Below are 22,629 nucleotides of genomic sequence, written 5' to 3'. Positions count from 1 at the left end.
ACTCACTAGCTTGAATATTTTATGAAGACTGTGACATGGTTAAGGAATAAAAACATTCATATCTACCTCAAAAACAGAAACCACTCTGTCTAGTTTATTTACTGGATGATCAAAATAATGGAGTATCTGGCAATTCATATGCTGTTCTAATTCAACAAGGCAGTGTGAAAGCACAGTGGAAGAATTATTTTTACTCATGTGTTTTATTTTCCAGCTACTTCCTCAACAGTAGTAGTTGATTAGCAGATATCTGACATATGTACATCAAAATATAAGTTAAATCAACATATTTCCTTTACTAAAAAGCCTGAGTTTAAACTGAAACAGAATGACAGATTATGATTTCTCAAACATTAATATAAAAGTTGTCTCTATTTTCCTATAGTTGCCTAATCCCCCATCCTTTATTTTGAAATCCTATTAGGGAGACAGCAGTCAAATACTCCTTCAATTCTTACGTTGATGCGTAAGCAGGGAAAAGACAACTAATGTCTTGGTATAATCAAAACACCCAGCAAAAACCATCAGGTGACGCAAGGATAAAGTGAAAAACAGTTCAAACTGCTGAGGAAGTAACCTCCTAAATAATTTTAACACTTCCCATCTATGCAAGCTAAAAGGAAGATAATATCCTCAAAAGATCTGGGTTAAAAATGATATAAGATGTGGCGGAGTGGGGGAAGAGGAGGTGGGATTCAACTTTTTTGATATATTCTTTTCATTTGACAGCAATCTCATAAACTTTAATAAAAGAAGGAAAATGTAAAACTATTCAACGTCTCAGTGAATAAGGAACAACTAACCACTAACCTTATTATTTCAGCTTTAAAAAATCACCATTACCAGTGTCCCTACAGCCAGGTAAACACCCAGTAAATACAATTACTACAGTTGTTAAAATCTGTAACTGAACTTAGGTACAGAAAACAATTACTGTTTAAATCATCATAATTTGCTAGTCAATTGGTCTTTAAAATATTTGGGTTTGGTGACTGTACTGAGAATGACTTGGCAAAGAAAAGATGAGGATAAAATTCATCTACTACCTAATCTTAATAAGGCAACTCAAATTTCCAGAATGAAACTATTATTATTGGTTTTTCCACTTTCTTTATCTTTCGGGCTTTTTGAAGCAAACTGTCTTACCCACTCATATACTTTGAAAAATTTCAATCGATAAAAATCTTTACAAGGAAATGATTTAAAAATCACCAAAAAGCCAAAGGACAAGATGTTCAAGACTTTAGACAGTATCTAAGAAAGAATACAACTGGGGAATGGCTTTATCAAGGTGGGCAAAGTTCAGAATGGCAGAATTCCTTCCTTGCTGTAATGAATATACTAAAACTACCGGCGGTTTGGTGACTATCACTGGGTGCAGTAGTAAAACAGAAGGGGAAAGCCTGGCACAGAAAGCTGAATGGCCCAAAGAAAACCTAGGTGGTGACAAGAGCCTAAAGGCACATGCAGGTACGCATCTTTTATATTGGATGTGATACACTTACATGGCCCCTGTTGAATCTCTTGGGGACCAACAGTAAAGCAAGTTTAGAACTTCAAATCTTGAGACATCTATAGCAAGATGCTGATCCAATGTGGCTCCAAATATCTTCTGTTTTCCTGGCTCACCTGAAGAGGAAAAAACACTACAGAGGATGTGGGAACTGAATTTCTTTATGTAGTTTCTTCTAGAGCAACTGTCTGAAAGTTTTGGCCCAATCCTTTATGAAGTCTGGAGATGAGACACTTGAGGGACTAGTGAAAAACAAAATTCAAATGAAAATGTGGAGTGAGGCATCTAAACGGGGAATATGAGAGCAAAAGATAATCGTCGTAGGTAACTCAGCATTTCTAATCTGTAAGTGGGAGGAGGCAGAGAAAGGAGAGAAAAAATATGCACAGATGTTTCTCCCTCCACTCCCTCACCCCAAATGCTACTAAAAATTTCCGAAGTACCTAAACTTTCTGACCACAATTAGGGAATGAATAAGCAAGATTACATGGAAAGGTAAGCATTTTGTCAAGTCTCCCTCCCCTGGCTCTATGGCATTATTAAGCAGCAGGGAGGCCTTTCAGATAATACTTTTTTCCTAAGAACAGATTCTGGTGCAATACAGTTTGAAGCAATAAAGAGAGAGAAATATAAATTGAATTTCTGCAAAAATGGAAGTCACAGGACAATATACCATATTGACAAAGTTTATTTAATTGATTTTCAAAAGGGGAGGGACGGCTGTCATATAATAAGAAATCAGAACAAAAAGTAATTTCCATAAAATCTAAAATATTTTTAAACTAAGCAACACAAACTGCATGCTTCAGCCTCGTAGGAAATATTATCCCTGGAAAGATAATCTCTCAAAAAACTAAGATTAGCAAAAGCAAATATGATATACATTACCACACAAAAGCACAAAAATGCAGTCCATAATATTAATTTAGATTCATTTGTAATTAACTTTGTTAAAATATTTTACCTCAATATTGTTATTCTCCAGCATTCATGTAATAGCCTAGGAACATAAAACAATTTTCTTTCCAAATATCTTCCATTTTAACCATACTTGAACTATGTCTGGTAAAAATACCAGACTTATCTGACAAAGAAGATTGGAGAACCAAGTAGATCCTTACCTGACGTGGCTGCTCATTCATTCGTTGTGGGTCTGATTTCACTTTATTACTAGGATGATTTGTGACTTTGGTTACTGGTTGTTTGAAAATTGATGCAGTTTGTCTAATTGGCAATGTTGTATTCAAGTCTGGTTTACCCTGTGGATATAAGCATGTTTTCATTAATAAATGTTACATATAAATATAATTTGATGAATTATTAATTCATTATCCATTATTTTAAGTTTTTATTTAAATTCCAGTTAGTTAACATACAGTGTAATATTAGTTTCAGATATAAAATTAGCAATTCAACAATTCCATACACCTGGTGCTCTGTCACAAGGGTACTCCTTAATCCCCCTCACCTATATAGCCCATCCCTCTACTCTTAACCCATCCCTCTACTTTCAATCAATCAGTAAATAAAACCTAAGATGTGTTTTTAGTGAAGTGAAAATGTGGCACAGAATTCCTTTTAAGTTCATTTGCCAGGTTCTAACCATGTGGAATGCAAGGGCAAGGAAGGAGAGGAGAAAAAAAAAAAAGAACAAAATGTGATTTAATCATATGTTCTGATTCTCGCAAAAAAAAAATAAATATATAAGGTCATCTGTACCTGAAAACATACCTGATATTTCTGATGTGGAAATATACTTGATAAACCTACAGGATAGTCAATGAAATTCTGTCTTTACAAATGTCACCAGATAAAAACTGTTATCAACTTCCAGACTCCAAAACACTGGTTCTCAAACTTCAGCACACATCAGAACCACACATTCCTGGGCTTCACTCCTAGAGTCTGATTCAGTGGAGAACTTAGGTGGTCCCTAGGAATTTGCATTTCTATTAAGGTCTCAGATGATGTTGATGCTACTACTCTAAAATAAAGATTGCAAATTGGTTGCAGGATGAAGTTTGACCCATAAATGTATTTTGTTTCAGTTTTTAGTGTCTAATAAATGAGCCAACATCTACAAATATGGAGATATCACATGAAATCCAGAATCTACTTCTCTTTAAAACTCAAATATCTAGAAATACCAGATTTAATTTGGCCACAAGAGGCCATAATTAATTAGTAATAGCTGTTCACAAGAGGTGTCAAGGTTTTCCTTTAGCAAAATTCCTCAACAACTCATATTGCATTACCTGTCTGTCCCCTATAAGTGTTGAGTTTGTGACCCCTGCTTAAGGAATGTTATCAATGCCTAGAAAGGTAAGCATCAAAATAAATTAAACTGACAATTACAGTATTATTTGGATCCATTAGTAAATATGTCTCCATCACCACCTTCTCCACCCACCTTCCCTCCCCCCCTTCTCGTATGTACTACCCATGCTTGTCATTCCTTTATCTCATTCAATTTTCTCCCAATGTATGTGCTTACCTTTAGGAGATATAGTCTTTCATTCATTCATTCACTCACTTTTTTTAGCAATCCCTACCCTCAACATGGGGCTCTAACCCACAACCCTAAGATGAAGAGTCGCCTGCTCTTCCAACTGAGAGAGCCAGGCACCCTGAGACATACTCATCTTAAATAAGACTATCTCTTAGGTATTTAGCTTTCTTATCCTTATAGATATATTTTCAAAAACTCTGATTTAAAAGGAGAAAATTTGACGGATAGGCTGCAAAATTACCACTTAGGATGCCTACTTTAAAAGTGTGAAGCCTAGGAACGTACAGTTTTAAAAGCTCTCCTAGTAATTCTGAGATGCACAGGTTTGGACATCTCTGATTTATGACATCTAGAGCATTCTGAGGCCCTAGGTGAAGCCACTCAAACTATAAAGTAGTCAATATTTTATCCTCTAGAAGCTTACAGAGAACTTTTCTTGCCACTAGTTATAATTCGTATAGATCATTAAACAATACGTTGTTTGGTTTTTGATGTTTTCATTCTTTAATAAAGAATGATACTCGGCCGGTATTAGAACAAGACGGCATCAATGGACACAGAAATACATTGCAATTGTTTGTACGCACAGTAGTGCCTCTTAAAGATTCTCATTGTTACAAAGGATTCAAGAGACAGCAGTGACTATTTCTAAATGAATCCTGAATCCGCATAGACTATTAATGAAACATAAAACAACTGGTTCTACAATGGTAAGGTTATTTTTTTCATTATGTTTTTGGTATAATAAATAAAAATTAGAAGAAAAGGCTAGCTAAAAATATTCAAAATACACAATTCCCACTGACTGACAAGACAGTGTATTCCTCAGTGGGAGTAAGAAATTATTCAAGAGAATCCTGTGTTACTTTTCTCTTGATCTTATTTTGGTTTTTATTATGTTTTCTCCTTTTATCTGGCTTGAAAGCTCAGAAGACAGAATTTTTCACCAATTAATTTTGTATTCCAAAACAGTAACATGTAATCTGAAAAACTGGACTAACTGGTTTTCTCAGAAACTGTTACAAAAATAGTAAACTTTATTACCATTCTCACCTGAAGAGTGCCAGAGAGTCACTGTTTATGCCCAGTTGTGTGTCTGAATCCTGCTAAATAACTACCAATCTGCCATAAATTTAAGAATTATAAAGCAAACACTGTTTTTGAGAGAGAGACAGCATAAGCTGGGGATAAGGGAAGACGGGGAGGGAGAGGAAGGGAGAAAAAGGGAGAGAGAAGGGGGGAGAGGGAGGGAGAGAGAGAGAAAGGGATGAAGGGAGGGAGGGAACCCTAAACAAGCTCCATGCTCAACGCTCAGCACCTCAGCACGACAGGAAGCTCAATCCCAGGACCCTGGGATCAAGACATAAGCCGAAATCAAGAGTCTGACACTTAACAGACTGGTCACCCAGGTGCCTGCCCCAAGCAAACACTTTTTTAATGGGACAAGATTAAGGCTATTCTTATAGTTGTATTCTTTCCCTTTCAGCATAAGGAAAAGTAAAGCAGAAGTTTCTTACATCACAAAAGTAAACTTGCAAACACACATTCTAGTATTAGAAAGAAGAGTTTCCAACCTTGATTAATCTTCTCAGTATACAGGTTAGTCCTCAAATCAAAATTTAATGTATTTTATAATAATGTGTACATTAGGCTGGAAGTACTCAAATAATTTTTGAGACTATTCTTTCCTCTGAGGTGCTGGAATACAGAAACAAATCTTTTTAAAACTTAAAAACTTTTTTTACTTTATCCCTTTCCAATAAATACCTCTGAAAAGGATCTCTGTACATTCAGAAAGAACACACAATAAAAATTAATTTTTAAAAACAGAAAATCAGCGACAGGGAGAAAACAAATTTCCTTTGAAAAGATTAATAGTGGGGCGCCTGGGTGGCTTAGTCAGTTAAGCGTCCGACTTTCGCTTAGGTCATGATCTCGCGGTTCGTGTGTTCGAGCCCCACGTCGGGCTCTGTGCTGCCAGCCAGCTCAGAGCCTGGAGCCTGTTTCAGTCTGTGACTCCCTCTCTCTCTGACCCTTCCCTGCTCACGCTGTCTCTCTCTCTCTCCTAGAAATAAAACATTTAAAAAAAAAAAGAAAAGAAAAGATTAATAGTGACCAATACTAGAGCTAAGCATCAAAAGTGGATCTGAAATTCTTAGGATCCTGGGTGAAAAGAAAAACATTAAATTATATAGAGAGAACGAAGTATAGCAATTAATAAGGGAAACAAAGCTGTCCTAGTATTAAATCTAGGAAAAAATTAGAAACAGTAGCATCACAACAAAACTAAGCAAATTCCAAACACTTTTTCTTTATCAGTGACCTTCCATAAAAGCCAAGAATATAAAATTTAAAGGAAACTTGATGAAGGTGATTCTTAAAGGGACTAAACACCTGTGTGGTCTAATTACCATGTAGCCTGTCGACAGGTCTAACCTGAGGCTAGAAAAGAGGATAATTAAAGAGGTGGAGGAAGAGCATGTGTCATAAACCAGTGATTTTCAAAGTTTTGCATTCCTACCAGTTAAAAATTTTTGAAAATATCTCATCTACATTTCAAAGCTGACATCAAGACTATTTCAAACTGTAATGTAAATAATTGCAAAGAATGCACTTAACTACACATTTTAAGTACTGACATTTTAATAATCCCATCACTTTAAAATGTATCTAACAATCTAAATATACCCACCATCAACCACTTATACATGAACTTTTCAATAATTACACATTTGGTTTTACTCCTTTTTCTCTTTGAACTAATAATTCCATTTCCAAAGTTATTCCTCTTTTAAACCTGAAAACCTTTAGTTGATCACATGTCATGAGATTATTTTTTTTAACTTTTTGTGACCATAAAGTAGTGATTTAAAAAGGTCTTTTGCTTTACTACATTACTAGTATATAACTACCCCTAAATAATAAGTTACATGTTAATGAATGAGATAAAAATTAGATGTATTAAGAAAGATAATTTTTTATTTAAAAATAACCTCAGGGCATCTGGGTGGCTCAGTTGGTTAAGTGTCTGACTTCAGCTCAGGTCATGATCTCATGGTTTGTGGGTTCGAGCCCTGCATTGGGCTCTGCGCTGGCAGCTAAGAGCCTGAAGCCTGCTTCAGATTCAGTGTCTTGCTCTTTCTCTGCCCCTCCCCTCCTCATGCTCTCTCTGCCTCTCAAAGATAAGTAAACGTTAAAAAAAATTTTTAATAACCTCATGGGCTGGGATGTATGCTAGAATAAGCCCAAAGGTTAGTACCAATTCCATTCCTATCCTTCATTTTTTGTAGATGTAACAGCAAGAAACCCTATTTGCATAAATGAGTAAATAGAATGAGTTTTATTGTCAGTCAATTCTTTGAACTTCTTTTGAGTTACATGTCAAAATATCACAGTGAACCACCAAAAATTTTTAATAATCGAAGTCTACTGAAGTGCTCTGTAAATTTTAGAAAAAGAACTTAACTGGCAGAAGGTCTTGACTGTTACCAAGTAATTCATCTTCTCGGCATCAACACCAGTATTTCAAATTATTCCTTTACTGAAGATCAAACATTTCGCACCACGGTAATACAGCAGGCTAGTAAAAAGTACACTCATCTATAAAACGGGAGAAGAGGGACTACAAACGGGGAACTGGGGAAAAAAAGAGTTTGTATCTCCATCTCGGAGCATGCTCAGACCAATTGCAGGAAAGAGTATACTTCTAGAAATTAAGAATATAGAAACACTCCTTTAAAACCATGCATGTTGTGTACACTATGGAAGTCTTTATATAGCAAAGTTTAAACAGCAGGAACTTAAATTACATACTCTAAATACCACTTTTCCCAGCCTCGCTTTGAAATAAAACTGGAAAACATTTCAGAATTGTACATATTCTATGGCCACATTCTAGACATATTCTAGAACCAAAAGGACTCATTTCATCTTTAAAATTCTTGCAAATTTTCCATTTTTAGAAATTAGCCATGTTTGTTTTAATGTAAAAAAATGTCGCTCTACCTACTCAAAATGCTCAAACAAAACTGATACTTCCAAGCATCATTCAATCACCATTTTAATTCGATGGCTTTCCATGTAGTACATACCCCCAAGGGATATTCAGGCCCCAATTTGAGAAGCAAAGACTTTGTTTTTTGGGGATCACTTTCCTCATCTGTAAATGATGATAACAACAATAACATTCCTAAGATTATTACAAAGATCACACAAGATAATGCATGTATAATGCTGCTGCCTAACGCAGCTGTCATTCAGTCACTGAACAAATACTGAGTGCCACCATGTCCCAGGCACTGATTGTATGTTGGGTATACAGTCGTCATCAAAACACAAAAATCCCTGCCTCAGAGCTTACGTTCTAGAGAAGTCAAGAAAAATAGGTGTATATTTTATGGTCAGGTTGGCATGTAAATTCTGAGTAAATAGCTGCTCTTTCTATTATCAGCATTAACGTGTTTTTGAGCATGCTACTGAAATCTAGGAATTTAAACCTATTAAGTTTTTTCAGGAGAAAAGCCATCCCCTGGTTCACAAAGAGGAGAGCTTGAGTGGTATCTTTAGATTAAACCAAGATTATCATCAAAAAAATAATTTCAGATTTGTTCCAGAATATGTACAGTAGCCTATAGTTAATGCCTTTCCACAAAATCAAAAGCCAATAATGCAAAGCGCTTTACAATCTGATTTTTTTTTTAACTGGGATATGATTCACACACCATAGAATTCACCACAAAAAAAGAGTAGACGGACTACATTTTGAGCTCACTACAAGGGACTTACACTTGTAGTTAACTGAAGAGGTGGGGAGGGGTGAAATTCATCACTGAAAACAAAACAAGTTTCGAGGAGTTCTACGTGAAAAATAACTTCTTGCAGCTTTAGTTAATATGATGTCATTAAAGGACTTACAGCAAAAGATGGAAATGAGTTTCAACCAAATACTGAAAAGCAGCTCTACTTAAACTAGTGCATCTACCGTGTGGAATCTCCTTTACATCTCGGTTGGCACTAGCTGTGTACACATCCTTGGGAGAATTGTGGAGATAGTCACATAAATCATTTTCTGTAGGGCTTCGTTCTCTTGCTGACTTATAGTCTACAATGTCAGAGAACTCTTCGGGACATATAAAACTCAGTGAAACAGACCTCAATTGCCGACAACAACAACAACAAAAAAACCCTGGATATTCAAAAAAAATCTTGCCAAAGCCATAGCAGGGCTACTATGACTCCAAATCTACCCTCGCTATTAGCATGAAAGCCAAGCCCAGCCCTCTCAAAAGGTTCTAACTATCATTCTTGGATAGATTTGAAGCATTAACTTACAATATAAACCTAATTATCATAGTGAAGAGGATATTCTCCTCAGCAAGCCTATTTGCTAACATGTAAAGTTCTTCTGTTCACTTTTTGCTCCATAGAAATTCTTATCCAATCAATATCTAAATACAGATGACCCTTGAACAATGTGGGGATTAGGGGCACCTAACTGCCACACCGTCAAAAATCCACATATAATTCTGACTCCCCCAAAACTTTACTACTTATAGCCTACTGTGACCAGAAGCCTTACGGATAACATAAACAGTTGATTAATACATATCTTCATGTTGTATGTACTGTATACTGTATTCTTACACCAAAGTAGGCTAGAGAAAAGAAAATATTAAGAAAATCATAAGGAAAGGATAATATATGTACAGTACTGCACTGTATTTATCAAAGAAAAGTCTGCATATATGTGGACCTGTACAGTTCAACCTGTGTTCAAGGATCAATTGTATCTGCTCAAATTAGCCAAAAGAATGGAACAATGTTGTTAGCTGATAACTTGTCTTCATTTATTAGCTAAAGATTATTTATTAGCAAATAATAAATAGGTATCTTTTATTTAAGGATGTTCCTGCAATGAGAAAATGAGAAGTGCTTTGGACACGAGAATACAAAATAGTTCTAGGACTAAAGGGCCCTTTGCTCTGATCCTTTCCTCCTTTATTCACTCATTACACAAGCACTGTCCATGTCACCGCCCTTCCTGCCTGAATGAGCAGGGGGCCCCGACTGCCACTGCCGCACCTCTACATTTTCCACACAGCAGCCACAGCAATCCTGTTGCCCCCCTACCTGCAGTCTGAAGATAGCACCCCTACCATCCCTGATGCCAGCTTGACAAGCCGTGACTAGGTGGTCCACTGCCTTGACCTCACCTAGAACCCGTCTTCCTCTCCCTCAACTCGAGCCACTGTGGCCCACTCGCCTCAAAGGCTAAAGGTATCCTGCCTTCGGGATTTTGCACTGGCTATTCCCTTTACATGGTATGCTTTTCCTTGTGGTTTTTGTATAGCTCACGCTCATCATTCGGGTCTCATCTGAAAAATAATCCCCTTGGAGAAAACTTCCCTGACTGCTAAGCCTGAACAGCCACCCAGTCTCATGCACTCTTACTTAATTCACAGTACGGCATGTGACATTTAAACTGTATTAGTCTGTCATACCAATAGAGTTAAAGCTCCATGAGCACAAAAACTTCCTTTACCATATTTTCAGAGTCTGCGATAATGCCGAAGCATATAACGTGCTAAAAGTTTTCTGTGGAATAAATGGATGCATAAAATGTCTACTACATGTAAAATCTTAGGTTATGCAGACCTTACCCTTCAATAGTTTCATTTTCTGCTTAAAACTCACAGGTGCCAAACAGGTGGAAAAGACTATAATTCATTGCTGTCTACAATGTCCATCTCAAATTATTTTTCAAAGAATAAAGTCACCTGGGGTGCCTGGGTGGCTCAGTCGACTAAGCTTCCATCTATTACCATTTAAGTTATGCTTCTATGTGGGATGTGGCCAGTGTCTTCCTCTGAGTCACAAAGTCAGCCCTCAGTCCGGACCACATTTCAACTGTGTACTCTGCTCTAACAATTACCCAAATTAATACCACCACATATCATTCCTCAGTAGTCACCAAAGAGTCAAGTCTCTCAGATCATACATTATCACCCACCACTCATCCCTGTAATATTCTGTACAGCCACTCATCTACCCCACTGTTCAGTGGCTTTCAAACTTTTTTGATCCATCCCACACCCAATCTTCACACCATACACTCTTGAATGATGGACCAGGCTTTCCTATATCCTCAATATTTTCTCCAAATGTTTTCTCCAGTCCCTGCACTCAGTGACCTGATCATCCTTTGATGGCTTCAAGTCCTCTCAAATGAAGCTTTTCTCTTTCCCTCCCTCTCTTCCCACCCTTCCGACCTCTTCCCTCTACTACATATCCAAGGGCCAAGAGGTGCATTTCTTTTCCCCCATTTTTCTCAAATAATTTCTCCATTGTTGATCTTTCAAAAACACCAGTTCCTTTGAAGCTCATAGATCTGGCTATACTATCCTGCCTCCCTTTCTCCTTCATTCACTAGACTAGTTTCCATTTCAGTCTTCTCCATCCCAACTCTTGTCCTCATTCTGGGAGACCTCAATACCCATGTGGGTAACTCCCCAATATCCTGAGTCCTTTGACCTATTCCGCTGCCCAATCTCACTCCCCTAATATTATAACCACAGGCTTATCAACACTAGTAACTACACCATCTCCAGTATCTCAATCAAGCACCCAAGTCTCCCAATTCCTACTTCCTATCCTTGTAGCTTCCTTTCTCAGAACTGCCCTCTGCTTTCTTTTACCCCATCAATATCCCCTACCCACTGACTGTCTTGTTTTCTCATTGTTCCTTAACCCCTCTCATATTCCTCCCCACCCAGTACAGGTTTCATGGTCCTCCATCATCATCATCACCACCACCACCGCATCACCACTGCCTGACCTCTGTGGTTTTTCCACTTGTGCTTCAGACCCTATTCTTAAGCTTTTCAAAGTCTTTCAGTTGGGAGTTTAACCAAATCAGCATCTCTTTCATCTACCATCTAGTGATTCTCGACCCAAAAAAAATTACTTAAAGATCTGCCCATTTTATCTCTCACTCACTTTTAAGTCCATCCAATCTGGCTTCTGTTGCCACTGAAAATCAAGGTTATTAATTTACCTTCATGTTGCCAAGTTCAATGGAAACTTCTCAGTTTCCCTCCACTCAATCTTCAGCGACATCAGTATAACTGACCACTCACTCTTCTTTTTGAAACATTCTCCTCTCCCATGTCTCTCCTATCTTACTAGCCATTCTTTCTCAACCCACTTTGCTGATTCCTTCTGCTCTAACCAAGTTCTAGTTACTGGCTTTGCTCAGAGCTTGGTTCTGGATCTTTGTGTCTTGGTAATCTCTTTTAGTCCCATTACCTGGAATACTACCTAAATGCTAATGACTTTCCAAGGTGAGACCTCACAATTTGACATACCAACTGCATATGTGACATACCAACATCCATCTCCATTTGGATGTTTAATAAGCACCTCAAACTGCATGTTCAAAATTTATTTTATTGACCCATATAATTTTTTCCTAAGGTGATCTCAGTGAATGGTAACCCAATCCACTCTAAAAACTCATCTAAAAACTGAGGTCTCACACTTGAGTCTTCTCTTTCTGTCATCTTCCATACCAAATAATTGGCAAATCCTGTAAACTTTACATTAAAAACAGATCTAGAAACTGTCTACTTCTCTTTACTACCACGTGTCTATGCCATCATCATTTATCAACAGGCTACTAGAACTACTTGCTCCCCACTTCCACTTTTATCCATTTCATTTCAAATTAACAGAAACTAGACCCAACGGTGGCCCACACTTAAAGGAGATGCCAGTAATCCCTTAAGGACTTCAAGGTCTAGAAATGCTCATTTATCACCTGTGAGCTGCTCACTTCCCCTCTCCACTCTCACTAGCGAGATACCAGAAGACACTCCATTCAACAAGCGTTTAATACATTGACAAAGAGGACACCAGCATCTTTGGAAAAGATTTTAGTCACTTTCTCTATAAGGTCAGGAATATTGGTGGCAAGAATGAGGTCTCTGTTTTCAGTGTGGATAGAAAGACTCTAGAAAGAATCCAAGAGGCAGTTCTTACTACACAGTATGCTCTATCAGGAGCTGGTAATCAGAATGATCCTACCACGGGGGGATTGAGGACATAATTCAGTCCACAAAGGTACCAATTTCAATAACTGAAAATCCCCAATCTGTTCAACAAAGGTCTAACTTGAGATACAGCAAGTGAGCTGGTCCCTCATATCTTTTGCCAAGGCCCTGCTTCCTCTCCTGCTTCTAAAACAGTGGTTATTAGCTTTATTGGCTACATTTTCCTTTAGAACTTGATAGACTCTCTCCTCGCAAAAATGCATAACAGAATATACTGCACTTAGTTCAAAGGTTCCTGGAGGCCTGAAGCATGGACTCTCAGACTGGACACCTGCCTGACTCCGTTGGTTCTCTCTTGGCCTCTTCTATCCACCAAAGGAAAAAGAACAATGATGATAATGTTCTTTGGTCATGCATTCTCTTCTGAATATTTTTCTCTCTCCTCTACCTCTCATTCAATCTCCAGAAAAGTAGTCTAATCGTTTTTATGGGGAGAGGGGTAAAAACACACATATACTGTACATACACGTTTGTAAATGCACAGAAGCTCTGGAAGGACACACACACAAAACCAGTAGTGTCCTCTCAGGAAGAGGACTGCACACGAGAGGTGGAGGAGAAGGAGGCTTTTTTACTGACTATCCTGTCACCCTGTATACAAATTGCCCATCAAATAATAATAAATCAAAAATTTTAAACTTTTAAAATAGCAGGATACATTTTGCATTCACATGCATGACCCGGGAGTTCCTGGGGCGCACCAGATCCTTCCAGAAGTCCAAAGAACAAAACTATTGCAACTCAGTCTTCCTCATCCCATCCCCAGACTTGCTCTTCTTCCCCTATTCTTTATCGACCTCCAAGCCAGGACTGCAGGATGCACCAACAGTTCTCTCTATTGTCATCAGTACTTACATGTACTTATTTCTCTTGATTGACTCTAAGCCTTTCCATACCTCCTGCTACAGCGTTTCCAGCCATCATTACTTTTCTAGCCTACAACAGCCCAAAACCACTATCCCTACTTCCAGCTTCACCTTTTCCCAAATCCATTCTCCCACTGCACCCTTTCTATCCAGTACCCAATCTGATTCCTGCCATCACCACCTGTTCACTAGTGTTTCTCAAATTGCACCCCCCAAGATGTATTAGCTCTCTACAAAAATTTTTATTATTTTGTTGAGGATAAGTAAAACAAGCACATTCTAGATCATCTGGTGATGTACCTAGGACACAGTCATACAGAATCCAAGACATGTTGATAAAATCACACTAGCACACTACCATAAACCAACATAAGTCATGAAAAATGAACAATGGCAGGCTTACACACGATTGATTCCACCCAAGACAATATAATGTTGTTTATTTCCAAATTATCAAATTTGTGTGACTTAGAGTAATGTGATGAAAGAACGGAATTTTTCCGAGGTATTCGTAGCACTGACTGGCCAACCTAAAAAGTAACTTGTTCCATACCACATTCACATTGTGAACATTTTACAAAATATATCATGTTGCATTAATGTTGGGGAACTCGGATTTTATTAGTTTTGTCACTAGAAACACAAGGAATTCAGTTGAATGTTTACACAACTGAAACACTGAAATAAAAGGAATTTCTATCAACGAAACCAAATTATTGGAGTTCCCATAACATATATTGCACCCAGAATCACTATACTTTTTTTATTCAATCCTAGTTTTTCCAATTACTTTTTTAAAGAAACTTACCTTTTCAAGAAACTAGCTTCCATTTTAAAATGTTATGGGTCATCTCTCTGAAACTTTAAAATGTCTCCCCTCTTTAAAAGACCAAAGCCTACCTGAATGCCTAAATATTTAGCTTTCAAAGCAAAGGTTTTGTTGTCTTATTCACGTATTACACATGCTATGCTGTCCAATATGGTAGCCACCAGAAAAACGTGGCTATTTAATCTTAAATTAGACAAAAATCAGTTATTCAGTCTCACTAGCCATATTCCATCTACACACTAGCCACCCACATGTGGCTGGTGGCTACAACATTTTCATCATTACCTAACTGTAACTTCTCCTTTGAGTAAGTGTTGAGAAAGCTGTTCATCACTTCAAAGTCTACATTGAGGACTTCCAAATCTTCATCTAGTCTTTTTCTATTAACTTAATGGTAGCTCTACTCTATCAGCTAGAAAGATAGAGGTAGTGACTGGAAATAATTATGGTAGTAGCAAATCAGTAAGGAACATACAATGTAATCAAGAATGGGAAAGATTTTCAGGGTAAAGTTAAGATTGTGACATAGAAAAGTAAGAATAGGTACTGTAAAAACAGCAGTAAATATGAATCAAAAGACAATGCCCACTCCAATGTACCCACTCATCCCAAAATGATCACCGCTTTGCAAAGATCTTCAAAAGATATCTTCTCAACCATACCTGAAGTATTATGCACCCAGTAAACACACTTTTGATATGGAAAATATGGTAAGATCTCAGTATATAATTAGTCACTATGAACTACAATTTAACCTGTTTCAAAATTTTGTTAATAACATTTTAAATTCTTTCAAGGGTTTTTAAAAGCCTCAAAACAAAACAATGAATAATGTACTTCAGCCAAGTTTACAACTAGATAGCAAAACTATATACATTCCTGTTTGCTCATTTAAGTTTCCCAGCATTCTCTATACTATATTATTTTTTAAAAAGACATAATACATAATTAGCCACAAATATGTTTTCTGCTTTATAGAGACATTCAGTGTTGGCATGACTCCAAAATAAAGCTTATTTTAAAAGTGCAAAAGTCCCATTTTCTGTCTGCTTAATTAAGAGAAAATCAGGTGCAAAACTAAGACTATGCCCCGCCCCCATTCAAACAGAAACTTCAGAAAACAATGACAATGAAAGGCACTTCCAAAATAATGTATGGTATATTAATTTATTCAATATTTATGACCACTATAAACTTCTGGAATGAGGTGGATATTAAATAAACATGAAGCAAACATTTATTAAGTACTTACCATGTGCTAGGCTTTGGACCACCTACACACACACACACACACACACAAAAAAAAAGAAGAAGAAAGAAAGAGAAAAAAGAAAGAAAAAGAAGGAAGGAGAGAAAAAGAAAGAAAGAAAGAAGGAAAGAAAGAAAGAAAGAGAGAGAGAGAGAAGGAAGAAAAAGAGAGAGACAGTCCCTGCCCTCATGGAGCTCACAGTCTAGCGGAAGCAGACAAACCGTCACAAATACAATGGCAAGGCACCGGGGAGGCACTATGGAAGAAGGGACCGGTTCTGCCTGATGAATGCAGGGTGGGCTTCACAGAGGTGGAGACAATGGAGCTGGGCCTTGGATGAGCAGGAGTTCACCAGATGGAGGGGTAGGGGGGAAGCACATTCCAAGCAGAGGAGACAGCACATGCGCAAGCACAGTCTCGAAAGCACCTGCCGTGCGTGGTGCAGGAGGATGAGCAGTCCAGCGCAGCTAGAGCATAAAGGTACACACAAACTAAAGAGATGAATTAGTTTTTGGTTTTTAGTGAGTCATAACTATCAGGAATAAATCTTCAGATCATACTTAGTGTAGCTTAACTGTGATTCTGATAACAAGAGGGCAGTCTGAAAACATTCCATTCATTTCATAAATATTTGAACCCTTTTGATAGGTACCCAGCAATCCAGCAATGTGGCTAGAGAGTTTTTCTTAAGCTGTTCTAGAAAAATAAATCTTAATATTCCTCTGTACATTTAAGAAGCAAAATAAATGCAGAATAAAGGTTTTCTTAAACTGAATCACAGAGTGTCACCTATACACATTACAGGTCCTCACTTCTGGTCATTTGAGCTCCCTGTACTACCACTATCTTTTGTACCCTTAACACTTTCATAACTATCAACCCAAAGTAACCCCACAATTAAGCAACAGGGAGAGCAATGTCAGCTTTCCCTTCCCATCCCGTCTATCTAAACAAGGTACCTGACAGTGCCCCTATGGAAATCAATGCATGGCGAGCAATGCAACAGATGAGGAAACAATGCACTCTGACCCCCATACCAATTTTTGGAAATTAAACTATTGTAAACAAATTATTAGGCCGAATTCTGAATAAAGAGAGCTATGAAGCAGAGACCCATAGCCTTCAGGAAAAGTAAAGAGATACAGAGGACGAGATCTTCGGTCAGTTTCCCACACTGGCCACCAAGCAACACTGCTCGCCAAGGAAGCTTGGAGCTCAGGAAGGTGCAGTGGGAAAAAGAAAGGAACTCACATAGGTCAAACACTTTAGTAGATGTTTTCATATTAATTCCTACTTACTCCTCCCAGGAATGCTTAGTTTTACAAATGAGAAATCTGAGGCCGTGCGAGGTTAAAAGAGTTACTGGTGACGGCCTGAGCTAGTAAGTGGCAGAGCCTGCCTGCTTCCAAGGCCCGTCCCATTCTACAAAGGGCCCCAGGGTTCGTACAGTGAACGCCAGACTCCCAAGCGAGCTTGTGTCAAGGTTATATATACCCGGGAAGAAAAGCCCTCATTTTCCCCTCCACTATTTCCACACAGTCAGTGCAAGACGATAGTGGTGGCAATACGCATATATCTCTGAGATTTAGAGGAAGAAAAACTGAGACAAAATGGTTACATGAGATTAGTTGCCCCTGGGGTGGGGGCGGGGAGGGAAGCGTTCTTAGTAAAGATATTGGGTGCTCTAACACAATTAAATTAGCATAATAATTCAAATGCTACATGTTTAAATTCCTACACAATAAGCCATGAACAAGGCAGCTCAATAAAAATAAGAGTTAATGGAAAAACCCCCAATCACAGAATTAGGATGAGAATATTATTGCTAAAAGTCATTATCCTCAACATCATCAAAAGTCAAAATAAAAACTGCCCTTTCTCAAATCCTAATCCTGAAAATTGGTAGGTAAGCATCAACTATGTGGTAAGAATACTTGCCACATTAATATTTTGCCTCTTTTTGGGCAACAGTAACAATTTTATGGGGAAAAAAATGAGACCACTAACCAACACAGAAATCTTTTGTAAAAAGTCCCAATGGGCCAAAAATGTGATTTTGAGAGATATTAAAATACTGCTTTCAACGGTGCACATATTACTTATGCAAAGTACTGCCAACTACCATAAATTAATCAGATTTATAAGTCAAAATGCTTTGCTGGGGCGGGGTAGACTAGGACATTCAGACACAGCCAAAATTCTAGTGACATAATTACAATGTAAGATATTTTGTGGAGAGCTTTTGAGATAGTATACCTATGCTCTAAGTAAATGAACCAACCTTATTTTGATTGAGAGGATCATTCCGCAGTCTCTGTTTGTTCTTCTGTAATTTACTAGGCATCATCTTTCCAGTTCTGAAGTCAAAACTGCTGAGGTCAACAGTATTTCCCAGGTACCTTGCCAACTGAGGTTTGCTTCTGAACTTCTTACCACTTGGACTAGAAGAAACATAACATCAATTGTACAAAAGATAACAATATTTAGATCTCTACACGTCTTTTCTTTCCCAATTGTTACTCCATAACAATTTTACATATGTTTATTTTTTTCAAATAAATGGTAAGGTTCTAAAGGAACTTCGTAACTTCCCTGTAAGAAAAGATAATGTTTCACCTAGTATTATGCTCCGCTGGGTACACCACTGGAGTACGTAACAGATGTTACTGCAGATTATCCCACTAGTCACTCAGCAGCCACTGACAGAATCTGGGTACAAAATGCATGCAGAGCACTGTACACATGTTGCAAACATCTTCCAGGTTACAAGCTGACTTCAAAAATGACTTTTGAAATGCTTTCTCTTGTAAGTATTACATATACACGATGTCAGCAGTAATCAGAACTTGAGAACACATTCTTCTGAAGTCAACATCCTTGTTAAAAACACATACCAAAAAAACCCCAAAAACAAAAAAAAAACCCACACGGAATCCTTATACTCTTTGAGCTATCAATCTGAACTCACAACATCACAATAGAAAAAAAAATTATTAAATTCTGACAATATTTAAATTCTCCCTAAAAGGAGGAAACTGAGGCAAACATTTGCAAATGTGTTTGAACATTGCTGACATGAGCTTTTTTTAGCCAAACTCCTACCTTGGGGAAGCTTATCAAGAATAGCTTCTCAGAGTTCCTGGGTGGCTTAGTTGGTTAAGCATCCAACTCTTGATTTTAGCTCAGGCCATGATCTCACAGTTGGGGAGTTCAAGTCCCATATCAGGATTCTCTCTCTTCTTCTCCCTCTATCCCTACCTCTCTCCCTCTCATTCTTTCTCTCTCTCAAAATAAATAAACTTTAAAAAAAAAAGGATAATTTCTCATAAGAAATACTGTCAAAGCTGGAAAATTATAAAAGTGCCAGAATTATATAAAAAGCTAAGCTAATCTTCCCTAAAAAAGTTTTTTGCTATGTGGCAATGGTCTACAAGAAAATTTTTATAGGAAGAATGCCCCAGTCTTACCTAATAAATTTTCTGAACCAAATGTGCTAAAATCAACTATTAAAGTCAGCATAGATAGGTTACCAGAAGAGAACTGTTAAGAATTCTAAAATATTTCTCAAAAAAAAAAAAAAAAAAAGCCAATATGGCCTATTTAGAACTAAACCTCGCACCAACTGACTACAACTAAAGAAAAATAATTGAAAAGGAAGACAAAAGAGAATTTTGCATGGGAAACCAAGCGATAAAAAACTGCCCTGGAAGAGCAAAACTTCTCTCTGGGTCAAATCCAAAGCAACACACCACACTTTGTCACAAACTCTGTGGTATTCAGCCATCACTGACTTCAAGACAAATGAAGATCATATCAGCATTTTTTTTTTTTTTGACAATCATAGAATGTAAGTATTCTTGAAACACAGTTCAAGTTATAAAATTCAGTCTACAGATGAAAGTAACACCCAGTAACAACCAGGACATAACAGAATAGAACAAAGCAGACAACTGCTAGAACATGTGAGAGGAAGGGATACAGGATTAGGCAGAAGTAAACCTCAACTCCCATTCTAACGAGATTACCAAATATGCTCAGTATCACAAAAAAAATCGTACATAACCCTCAACATCGTTCAAAACTTGAACCATCTCTGCCCACCACAACTTCCACCCTCAAACCCGATCACATATTGCCCTCTGTTGTGGCACCACTGCTGTCCACCTAGCACCTAATCCACCAAACTAGAAAGCCACTTCACAATGCTTCAGCGCCCCACCCCTGAGCCACACATCCGACACCAAGTGCTAAATGTTCAGATTCCTCAATGCTGACGAAAATAGCTTCACCTCCCCAGTAACAATCAAAAATCTTCAATTTGTTTATCATTTTTTTTCAAACCTGTTTCTCCACCAGTCTTGGTACCCCATGTTCCAAACTCAATGTCACCAAAAATATGCCATGTACCTTTGACTTTTAGCCATATCTTTCCAGATGGAAGGAAGACCATATGCAATATCCTGCCTGTCATAAGATTATTAAATACTCCAAGCCCAAGTAAAATGTCACCTCTTCTGTGAAGCTGTGATTCTCCAAACCCAGTTAGAAATAAATCTACTATATTTGCAATTCTAATTCATTACAAAAATTTCTATGTATCTCCTCGATGATTCGAACAACCTGAAATTGCAATGCCACTTTTTAAAACCCTCAAACATGATGGGGCGCCTGGGTGGCTTAGTCGGTTAAGCGTCCGACTTTCGCTTAGGTCATGACCTCGCGGTTCGTGGGTTCGAGCCCCGCGTCGGGCTCTGTGCTGACTGCCAGCTCAGAGCCTGGAGCCTGCTTCAGATTCTGTGTCTCCCTCTCTCTCTGACCCTCCCCTGCTCNGCTCTGTGCTGACTGCCAGCTCAGAGCCTGGAGCCTGTTTCAGTCTGTGACTCCCTCTCTCTCTGACCCTCCCCTGCTCACGCTGTCTCTCTCTCTCTCTCTCCTAGAAATAAATAAAACATTTAAAAAATAAACAAATAAAAATATATTGTAAAAAAAAATAAAACCCTCAAACATGAATTAACATATACAAATACTGAACAAAGTAACTTTCTCAGAACAAAATACTTTATTAGTTTAACAGTAAAGAATAAAAGTTTCATTTGTAGACACAATAAAATGGTAAGTTCTATGTTTATTTAAGTTATATAGCAGAGACTTTTAAAATTGAACCAGAAAATCTTTTCATGATTAATCTATTACATTCCATAAGAAAATAAAGAATGACTTAAAGACCCAAATTAATCTGAAAAATTGGTAAAGATTATTCCATTATGGCACTTATATAATTACAATTAATTTTTAGTAAGCTGTAATAGCCATGTAGTCCTTATAATCAGATATTCCAGTTACTGGTCAACAAGATTCTGATAACCTATGTGACATACTGTGAATATGAATAAAAACCTCTCCACAAAATAAAATGACAATTCTCAGATATCCCTCTGATAAGACATCTCATTAGTACAATAAAAGCCGATCTTAAGAGTGGATTTAGTTTCAACAGACTAATGTTCCAGAAGATGAAAATACTAAGGTAACAACTTCTACCAGAAAGAAGCACTATTATTTTTAAGGATACAGCTTACAGACAACTAGAAAGTCATTTTTTAAGAAATCAATTGACTAAGTTCACAAATTAGCCCTGCAATGAGTAGTTTCTTATGGAAGTTGAAATGCCAGCTACCTACTGCAGGTGAACGTATACTAGAACCTCACTATAACATCACTCTATAGAACAACACTCATTAGATATTAGTTTTATTTAAAAAAAATTTTTTTTTAATGCTTTATTGATTTCTGAGAGAGAGAGAGACAGTGTGAGCAGGGGAGGGTCAGAGAGAGAGGGAGATACAGAATCTGAAGTAGGCTCCAGGCTCTGAGCTAGCTGTCAGCACAGAGCCCGACGTGGGTCTCAAACCCACGAGCCAGGAGATCATGACCTGAGCCGAAGTAGGACGCTTAACCGACTGAACCACCCAGGCGCCCCTAGAGATTAGTTTTAGACATTCCTCCCCAAATTAAGGAAATTTAACTACTTAAGAACTCAATTAATGTGACTGCATAGTTTATAATCTAGATTAGCAATTTAACATGGTTTAAATAGGTTCCTACGTCTATGGATTTTAAAAATCAAATGGGAACTGTGAGAAAGGCCTGACATATTCTTCCGACAAACTAAATTAGCAACGCAGAAAGGAAAGTCAAGTTTTAACTATTCACATATCCCAAAAAAGGTGGACTATCAACTGGTACCCAGTCAGTTATTCATATAAATTACTGTCCCTGGTCACAACGATGGAATTCTATGCAGGATTTATCGGGATAGCTACAAGTACTGGTCATCACGGCTGCCTTCAGAACAGTGGTACGAGCCGTTCTCTTCTTTGTAACTGCTGTCGCTTGTGCTTAGTGCTTTAAGGAAGTCAACCTGACTGCCCCAGGAGATTCTGAACCAGACACCTTCCTCTGCACAAGATGAAGGCAAGCATAAAGAAAGGCAAAACCCAAGGGAATGGTTAAGTAGGAATTCTGCCCATCTGATACAGAATATGTGGATAGCACC

General features: G+C 37.7%; 1 protein-coding gene across 2 annotated transcripts in view; it reads right to left on the bottom strand.

Annotated features, from left to right (window-relative positions):
* The window catches only part of MBD2 (methyl-CpG binding domain protein 2), a 65,607-nt gene that overhangs the window by 29,285 nt on the left and 13,693 nt on the right, over positions 1-22,629 (bottom strand). For both annotated transcript variants that reach the window (XM_039255246.1, XM_039255245.1), the window contains exons 2-3: positions 18,355-18,514; positions 2,635-2,772 (exon numbers count right to left, since the gene is read on the bottom strand). In XM_039255246.1, coding sequence (XP_039111177.1) covers positions 2,635-2,772; positions 18,355-18,514 — 298 coding nt within the window. The remainder of the gene's footprint in view (positions 1-2,634; positions 2,773-18,354; positions 18,515-22,629) is intronic.

The sequence above is a fragment of the Hyaena hyaena genome, unplaced genomic scaffold (genome assembly GCF_003009895.1).
Source record: "Hyaena hyaena isolate Hyena2069 unplaced genomic scaffold, ASM300989v1 scaffold_523, whole genome shotgun sequence".
NCBI classification, from domain to species: Eukaryota; Metazoa; Chordata; class Mammalia; order Carnivora; family Hyaenidae; genus Hyaena; species Hyaena hyaena.
This window is presented reverse-complemented; position numbering and strand designations above follow the sequence as displayed.